At 41.4% G+C, this 9,969-nt stretch overlaps 1 protein-coding gene across 1 annotated transcript; it reads left to right on the top strand.

Moving 5' to 3' along the window:
• Nucleotides 1–1,556: 1,556 nt before the first annotated feature.
• Nucleotides 1,557–9,753, top strand: LOC311491833 (macrophage mannose receptor 1-like; the record flags this gene model as incomplete). The annotated part of the gene is made up of 5 exons (XM_084549872.1): nt 1,557–1,944; nt 2,636–2,727; nt 2,811–2,882; nt 3,142–3,163; nt 5,386–9,753. Coding segments are annotated over 5 exons (1,050 nt in total), but the record flags the coding sequence as incomplete, so codon positions are not given.
• Between the last annotated feature and the right edge of the window lie 216 nt (nt 9,754–9,969).

Here is a 9,969-nt window from a genome sequence, read left to right as displayed (position 1 = left end):
CCAGGAAGTTATGGAAAGTGAGCTTAGTTTTTTTTCACAAATCATTCATTCATGAGATGTAAGGTTGTTATGTCCCCAGTCTTTGTACGGGCTGACTATCTTTCAAAATGTGCATCCCTGCCATTAGTTTGGATAAGGGGCGTTTGCCTGATCTGATCTCTTGCAGTTGGCGGTCGCCTAGCAATTTCTTCCCACAAATTAGGTGGGAAGGTGACACTGAAAGGTGCATCATAGCATTTATGCAGCCTCCATCAGAATGAGTACGCTAACTATGAAGTTAAATAAGTCTCATCCAAGTACTTAGTTGACTTATTATTATTTCTGTACAATGTGCAATTTGTTCTGTAGTTCTCCGATAAATGTGCAATAGTCCATCAGTGCAATATTCCCAATACTCTCTCTCTCCCTCTCTCTCTCTCCCTCTCTCCTGCTCTCCCCCTCACCCCGTCACCCCACCTCACATTCCCAGAACCAATCTAACCAGTTTATCTATTTATTATTATTATTATTACTCTGTCACCAACATTGCCCTCTCCTGTGTTTAGTACCTGAAGCTAAAAATGTGTACACATCATCACCTTCTGCATAACGCCTTCATACGTCTTATATTGTACTATTACAGTTGTATATTGTTTCTATATTTTGTATTTATATTTTTGTTGTGTAGTGATTTCTATATTTTATACTTCTTTTTAACTAAACTCTGACAGCCCTGCACAAGATTTCCAATGTGCCTGGACTGTTGGTTTATGCACAAATGGCCAAATAAAGAACACTGAACCTTGTACTTGAAAAGTTGCTGTTTTGCACTACATGATGTTCTAACTTTAAAAAACATTAAAACCACTGAAAGGTGAAGTAAGTAACATTGACCACCTTGTCTTCAGTGTTCTGCTGGGAAACTTTTGGACCTGGCATTCATTCATGTGGATGTTACTTAGATGTACCACCCACCTAGACCAGACCAGACACCCCCACCCCATAGCAATGACACTCCTTGATGGCAGCAGACATCCCCAGCAGGATGCAGCCTGACACAGACACACACACAAAAACACTTTAGGAACAACTCAAAAAAACATGACGAACAGCACAAGGTGTTGACCTGGCCTCCAAATTCACTAGATCCCAAACTGATCAAGTATCTGTGGGATGATCCACAGAGGCCCCTCCCCTCAAAGGCCCCCTCACTAAGAACATTCTGTTGCCAGACCACTGCCCAGAATGACTCACTGGTAAACGGCCACTCCTTCTCTCCAAGTCATACGAACTCTCTTTCCTTACCAAGCAACTGGAGTCATGTGAACTCAATCACCTGCTGCAGCATGGGACAACAACTTCATCATCAAAGTATTTCTTCACTATTGCCATGCTGTTGTAATGTAAAGCACTACCGGACAACTTAAAAGATGTAAGAGGATTCAAGGAAGAGGGATTTCATTTTATTTTCTGTTAAAATATCAACCAATATAAAGTGAAAAGAAAAAAGTGAAATCTGTGACTTCTGTATGTTTGAATTACATACCCATTAGATACAAGCTTGACCAAATCCGACAATATCTCCCCTTACAGGTTGGCACGGCTGCATCTGCCTCCGTCAGTACCACTATGTTGGTGATGCAAAGACTTGGACTGAAGCTCAGACTTACTGCAGAGAAACATATGCAGACCTGGCCACCGTTGAAAACGCTGAGGAAATGAACCGCCTGATCAACACAGTTTCATCTGCTGGACACAACACTGGATTCTGGTTTGGTCTGCATACTGTGATCGATTGGAGATGGTCCAATGGGTTCAACGGGAGCGGAGCTGAATATAGGAACTGGGACACTGGTGATGCTGAACCAGACTTTTACACGGATCAGTTCTGTGTGATGGCTGGATCCACTGGGAAATGGTACGATACTGAATGCAATATGGAACACGCACAAATGTGTTATACGGGTGAGAAAACGAATTATGTACTTCAACCTTGAGAAAGCAGCATTTTGAAATTCAATATGTAAACTCAAATGGCTCCCCTCTAATCTCTAACTGCAGGAACACCGCTTGACCCTGAATTTGTTTTTGTGGATGAAAAAAACCTGAATTGGTCTGACGCTCGGAGATTTTGCAGGGAGAACTTCACCGACCTGGCGACTGTGAGGAACATCACAGAGAGCCAGAAGATTAAAGAATTGGCGGGGGGGAAACAGGCATGGATTGGTTTGTTCAGAGATCCGAATTTGTTTTGGTCTGATGGGAGCAGCTTCTCCTTCAGCAACTGGGATAGCCTCGCAAACCCACTCGGCTCGAGGACAGTCATGTGTGGTTCTACGTCTTTGACGAGATCAGGAAAATGGAGGGTTTTGTCCTGTGAAACACCACTGCCATTTGTTTGCACTATCCCTGGTGAGTGCTTTATTCACCATCAGTAAAACTGATTCATTCAAGTACTGTACAGAAATCTCCATAACACTTCTGTAGCTGTGTAATTCAGTTTTCTTCTTCTTTAAATTTCAACTCCAGGTACTAAACATACAGAATATAGTAATCAAATAGGCTTTATGCTTAAACAGGTCAGATTTCCTGTTGACATTTTACGCCCTGGCAGTATGTAAATGTTGAAATATGTTTCACCTCTCTTCCCATTCAGAACAAGTAACAAAGGTGGTGAATCTGAGAGTGAAGGTGGAGAACCCTGTGGATCTGAATGACCCCGCCGTAAAAGGAGACATCCTGAAAAAGGCAAGTCTCGATTTGAAACAGTCGCACAGCAACTACTGAGATTTGTGTGAATGTTTCAAAACGGACGCATTTGTGTTTCTCAGCTGCAGGACAGACTGAAGGAGGCAGGGGTGACCGGAGTCAAGCTGAAGTGGAGAGAGCAGCCTGATGGGAAGGTCTTCCACCGGGAGAAAAGAAGAAAGAAATCAGAGCTCTGAAATGTACACCTAGAACCCAATGCTGCAGGGTTGGTTAATAAAGGCTAATAAATTAGATTAGTAGTTACCCCTCAGCAAGCTCTATGTCAGCGCATTTGTTAAATACTTGTTGGAACTAACGTGCAGAAAGCAGAGAGGTGACTAAGGGGGCTTTATCTGGTGTGGATTTTTTTTTTTAGTGCCCATTTGCAAAACAAATATTTTTTCTTTCCCGCAGCATCCCATATGGACCCATGGAGGTAACAATGGTAAAAGCTGATATGGAAAATTACTACAGCTGACAGGAATCTGAGGCCAGACACTAACTTGTCATTTCTAATTTTAAAATTTTTTAACAAACTCCAAAACTGTTTTGTATAAATTTGCTTTGTGCTGCATACACTTATTCACCGGGGTTTGATTTGTGTTTGACGTTATGGATCTAATTCTTATTTTTGTCTTTTGTTCCATGTTGGTTTCTTTGTGCTTTGTATAATGAAAATAAAGTTAACTGATTAATCGTATCGCAGTCAGATAATGAAGGTGTCCCAATCCTTGTGTTATGAATGTTTGAATTTGAATTTTTTCGTTTGTTTTAAAAATAACTGAATTTTTAGCTGTTAGCATTTTTGGAACGTGCTATCATCAGCTCTAGCATCAAGCTGGGTTCTGCTCAAGGTTTCTTCATATCTTGGGGTCTTGTTCACAAGTGAGGGTAGGATGAAGCGGGATATCGACAGGCGCATCGGAGCGGCATCTGCAGTGATGGGGTCTCTTAACCGGTCTGTTGTGGTAAACAGAGAGCTAAGCCGAAAGGCGAAGCTCTCGATTTACCGGTCGATCTACGTTCCAACCCTCACCTATGGTCATGAACTGAAATTGTGAAGAACGGGATCACGAATACAAGCGGAAGCGCCGGAAATGAGTTTCCTGCACAGGGTGGCCGGGCTCAGCCTTAGAGATGGGGTAAGGAGCTTGGACACATGGGGGTTACTCAGAGTAGAACCGCTGCTCCTCCACTTCGAGGGGAGTCAGTTGAGGTGGCTAGGGCGTCACCGTCCCACCGGAAGGAGGCCCTGGGGCCGACAAAGGACACAATGGAGGGATTATACCTCTCGTCAGGTCTGGGAACGCTTGGGGATTCCTCCGGAGGACCTGGCGGAAGTGGCTGGGAAGAGGGCTGTCTGGACTTCCCTGCAGAGGCTGCTGACCCCGCAACCCGGACCCGGATAAGTGGGAGAAGACGGACGGATGGACGGACGGACGGACGGAGTATCCTGAAATTTCAGCTCTAAACCTTTTGCAGATGACACCACCAATAGCTTAAGACATTGTCACACATTTTACATTAGATTGTCAAAATAATAATAATGTTTCTTATGGCAGTCTGACCTTAATAAATATGAGTGATGTTCATGATGGTAGACACATGTGCTCCTTGGTGAATCACATAGAGACGTTTCATCATTTTGCTCCACGTTGTCAAAAACCATAGAATAGCCATGTTTGGAGGTCAAATGGCACTGCATGTCAACCCAAAAACACCATAGCAACAGTGAAGTTTGCAGGTGGGAACATCATGGTGTGGGGCTGTTTTTCAGCATACAGCACTGGCAAACTTCATATAACTGAAGAAGGATGAATGGAAAAAATGTACCGAGACATTCTTGATAAAAATCTGCTGCCATCTACCAGGATGATGAAGGTGAAACGAGGGTGGACATGTTAAAACAAGACAACGATCCCAAACACACAGCCAAGGAAACTATCACTTAGTTTCAGAGAAAGAAAATAAAAGTGCTAGAATGGCCCAGCCAATCAGACTTCATAGAAGAGGCCCACTGAAAAAATGGGGACGTGTTGCCTTACCTGCTGTATATTAGATCTTTCTTTTGTAGAACCGGTGGGAGATGTAGAGAGACTGGAGTTGTTACTGTTTGTTGCTGCAAATATAACATTTAAAGAATTTCATTGGTTACAGATTGCTTCAACCTAAATCATAAACCTTACCAATGACAGACCTCTGTAGACTCTGTGGTATAAATCAATCAATGAAATGAAGCACAATTGCTGTTTCTTGTCATTGTCTTAACATTGAAGTTCAATTATTCAGTCTCATGCAATGCAATGACTGGTCAGCTGTTCAGATTTAACTTTGCAGATTCATATCTGGAGTACTGGATTTGAAAACCAGTCTCGCACTGAAATCATGTACTGTGACTTTACATTTGGATGACAAAGTCTAGAGAACATGGACATGTTGATGTTGTTGCATAAAATCAAATTCGCAAAGTCCTTGTACGTAGGAGGGCCTTCGTCCACTTTACATTTTTGCTGACAGCCAACTTTGTCAGTGACATGGACCTGCTGTGACGTTTGCCTGGATTTGCCTGTAATAAAATCTCACATTGACCCAAAGTGACCACAGAGGTACATGGCGATGGATAGGATCTTTCTGAGTCTGTTGTGTCTCTCAGGTGAGAAACATTTTGCTCCAACACTGTGTTGTATATTGAGCAATACGTATTAATAAGCAGTGGTTTTCTTACAGGTTGGCACGGCTCCACCTGCCTTCTCCGTCAGTACCACTATGTTGGTGATGCAAAGACTTGGACTGAAGCTCAGACTTACTGCAGAGAAACACACGTAGACCTGGCCACCGTGGAAAACGCTGAAGAAATGAACCGCCTGATCAAAACAGTTTCATCTGCTGGACACAACACTGAATTCTGGTTTGGTTTGCACACTGTGATCGATTGGAGATGGTCCGATGGGTTCAACGGGAGCGGAGCTGAATATAGGGACTGGGACAGAGGTGATGCTGAACCAGACTTTTACACGGATCAGTTCTGTGTGGTTGGTGGATACACTGGGAAATGGTACGATGTTCCTTGCAGTCTGCAACGCCTACCAATGTGTTATACGGGTAAGAAAACGAATTATGTACTTCCACCTTGAAAAAGCAGCATTTTGAAATTCAGTATGTAAACTCAAATGACTCCCCTCTAATCTCTAACTGCAGGAACGCCGCTCGATCCTCAATTTGTTTTTGTGAATGAAACAAAAATGGATTGGTATGATGCTCGGAGATTGTGCAGGGAGAACTTCACCGACCTGGCCACTGTGAGGAACAGCACGGAGAGCCAGAATTTTGCAGAATTGGTGGGGGAAAAAACGGCATGGATTGGTCTGTTCAGAGATCCAAATTTTTTTTGGTCTGATGGGAGCAGCTTCTCCTTCAGCAACTGGGATACTCTTGGAAACCCAATCGGCTCGAGGACAGTCATGTGTGGTTCAACATCATTGAAGAGATCAGGAAAATGGAGGTTTTTGTCCTGTGCAACACGACTGCCATTTGTTTGCACTGTCCCTGGTGTGTGCTTTATTCACCATCAGTAAAACTGATTCATTCAAGTAGTGTACAGAAATCTCCATAACACTTCTGTAGCTGTGTAATTGAATTTTTTTCTTCTTTATATTTCAACTCTATGTAATTTCAGAGGCACTAAACATATAGAATACAGTAGTCAAATAGGCTGTATGCTTAAACAGGTCAGATTTCCTGCGGACATTTTACGCCCTTGCAGTATGTAAATATTGAAATATTGAAATCAGCTCCACCTGTATCAGCTGCACGTGTCCTGTAGAGGACAGATGTGTCAACAGTAACAATCTCCAACATTCCGCGAGACCTCTGACTTGCGATACAAGGTTTCTACACTGTGTTGTTGACGTATCACAGAACAAATAACTTTTGGTTTTATCTTCATTCTTTGCCTCTGCTGTAGTAATGAAGCTGGTGAAGCTGAGGATGAATCCACAGGGCTCCGTTGATCTGAGCAACCCTGCTGTGAAAGCAAACCTCCTTGCCAAGGTAAGTCCCTAGACGGTATATAAATATGGACAATACATCCCCACTTCCTTGCATTGGCCAAACTGACGCTATTTTCCCGGGGATACTGGTGGTGCCACCTTGCGACTTTGGAGCCAGAGTCTGAGCAGTACGGCCTGAGAGTGGAGCCACACAGAGATGCCAGACTGACTCTTCCAAAGAAATGGTGGATTATACTCTGTACTTGTTTATTTATTTATTTTTCTCCAACTCCCATGGTCCCACTGGACCGTTTCACAGAGCGGTTGGCATAGCAACTTTTAGTGATCATGATATCACATCCTGCTTCTAAAGTGTCAAACTAAAACAAAACTAAAAAACATGGACACTTGATTACTCATCAGTATTATATTTTAGTGTATTTTAGTGTTTTAATTTGGCCCAAGTCCCATCCACTAGCATGGAGGAGGTGAAGCTTTTGACATACACTGCAGCCAGTCACCAGGGTGAGCTCTACTTCCTTTGGATTCACTTTTGTCGAGCTCCTATGCTGTCCATATTTATACAGTGTATGGGTAAGTCCCCAAACTCCTCCCGTAGACACAAACCCATTTAGAGAGCCATGGCAGGATGCACGTACTTTTAATAAAGTTTGTATTAATTCTCTTATGTTGGATTGCTCTGCTGCATTGCATCTTAAGATGTGTTCGGTGCGTGACATGAAAGAAACGCAGATTTATTTAATGCCATCTGCACAAAGAAATATGAGAGTCTTCTGCAATAAGTCCAGTGAAGTCATCATGTGGGCGGGAGAATGTAATTCCATGCTTAACAGCAGCGTACAGTGTTGCCTCAGGGAAACATGTATAATGTGAAAAGTAGCGGGCCCAGCACTGAACCTTGAGGCACTCCATGACTGACTTTGATTTGAAGAATCATCGTTTCAACAAATTCTAATCATCCAAGCCTGTTTCTTCAATTCCAGTGAATGTTCCAGTCTGTGTAGAATAATATTGTGATTGATGGCATTTAATGCAGCACTAAAGGTCAAGGTCAAAGGTAAAAGTGGTTTCTATTGTCATTTCAAACAAAAATAGCAGGTATCAATCTGAAGGGTTTTAGGTCATACTGAGTTGCAGATGAATTCATTTTTCTGTCACATCTAAGCATTTTTTTAAAAAAAAATCCTTAAAGCTGCAACATCCAGTTATTTTTCCTGTCACTATGTCTGATGATTTAGCTGAGTCAGCAGTCTTTTGGCATCCTCATTCTTTATTCTTTTTCTGTCTGTCTAACTTTGACTAGCCTTTCACAGAGAGGAGAGAAAGCAAGTGCCCATTATTTTCTGAGAAATTGATCGTTTTCACTTAAAAACAATAAATTGTTATTAAAATTGTGGAAGATTAATATTACTTTTTTCACTCATTTTTTTAATTTATTTTTTTTTATTTTCAGATTCAGAGTGGTGCATGGTGCTCGCTCGGAATTTTAACCTAGCCATGCAGACGTGCATCTAAGTCCTATTCAGCAAACCTATTTCATGTGTGTCTCCCAGCTCCAGGACAGACTGGAGGAGAACGGAGTGAGTGGAGTCACCCTGAAGTGGAAAGAGCAGCCAGATGGGGAAGTCTTCCACAAGAAGTGAAAGAGGACATTGAAAGACAACTTTACTTCAGTTTATTTAAAACTGTGTGTGGGCAAATATATAGAGTAGTGTATTATGTATTTAAAACAAACCAAATGCCAAATAGCTCTAAGATTTAAACTGCTTATCTGAAATCTATGATGTCTGTGTGCTTTAGGGGTTGAACGACTTCGGATTTTTTTTTTTTTAAAGTCGACGTTGAGTAGTCGATGACATCACACATAAAAACACAGTAGAAAGTAATGCTTTAAACCAGAGTTTGGTGGGTGCTCGCATTTTTCATCTCGCATAGAGCTGCCTCTAGGGGGTGCTCTTAGAAGTGGAAGCTTGTGCGTAACTTTGTTGCATTATATTGAAAATGTTAGTGTTTCAGTTGAATTCAATTGTCTGTACGTGTTCTGGTCATTTGAGCATGATTAAACACATCGCCTTTAATATGGCTATAAAAAAAAAAAAAGCTTGTTGAGTTTTTTTTTTTTTTTTTTAAGGTGTGGGGGGATTGGGAGTGAATCATCCCGGTTGGGACATAGAAGGGGATGCACGGCCAAAAAAGTTTGGGAACCGCTGCTTTGAACAATGAAATCTATATTTTTTACCCGAATACACATTGTAGCATCTCACACAAAAGAAGCTACGCAGGCTTTTCTACAAGTTATTTGAAGCTTGAACACGCTCTACAACCACAGCAACAAAGTCAACTAAGAGAACACAACAGAACTGAACATATCAATCACTTATCAATACTGTGCGCTGCAGATATCGGCACCGTCAATAGCATTTACAGTTTTTTCCAGTTGCTAACACACTAAAATGACATGGATAGCACAAATATTTAAACTGACACACAGGGAGCAAAACCTCATCTCAAATCTCCAAAACTTTAAACTGCTTTACACACATTTTGCAATTCAAAATGGCACTTTTTAAGTGTACTGAACGTGGTTCTCTGCATAAGACACAACAATCTGACATAAAGTCACATGTTTGCGATTTCAAAACACTGCCATTTAAAATGACGCACTACATAAGCTTATTGGCCACTATATGTGCTACCTGGCCAAATAGGTGTTATGTAATTGTTAACACTTCAATCAGGAAGTAAGCAATAAAAGACCACAAGTAAGCATCTTTTTTTCTTTTACAACAACAATGGAAGACATTGCTGAGAGAGGAAGAGGAAGAGGGAGGGTGAGAGTGCGATGTTGACGGGGCGTTGTGGCCAGACCTAATTGTCTAATTATTTTGCTTTCCTCTTTTTTTTAAAAAAGAAAATTTCTGCACATTTTTTCTGCAATTGTATTTTTCAGCTTACTGTTTTGTGAGCATATTTTAGTTCACTCCAATGTAAATATATCTGCTGTGCATATGTTGCACTGACTTACAAAATAAATAAATAAATAAATATAAATATTTCAATAGCATGTGTGTGTATCTGCAAATATTTCTGTGCATGTGAACAATCTGAAGAATTCTCTACAGTTTGAACTATGTTAGTATTATGGCAAAGCATACTAAAGATGAGAGTGCTTTTCATTATGCCCAACAGTGTGTAGTTTGTTCGACAAAAATCTGTAATACGAATGAAGTGT

Source organism: Chelon labrosus (genome assembly GCF_963514085.1).
Source record: "Chelon labrosus genome assembly, chromosome: 1".
Taxonomy (NCBI): domain Eukaryota; kingdom Metazoa; phylum Chordata; class Actinopteri; order Mugiliformes; family Mugilidae; genus Chelon; species Chelon labrosus.
Note: the sequence above shows the minus strand (reverse complement) of the source record. Positions and strands in the feature narration are given on the sequence as shown.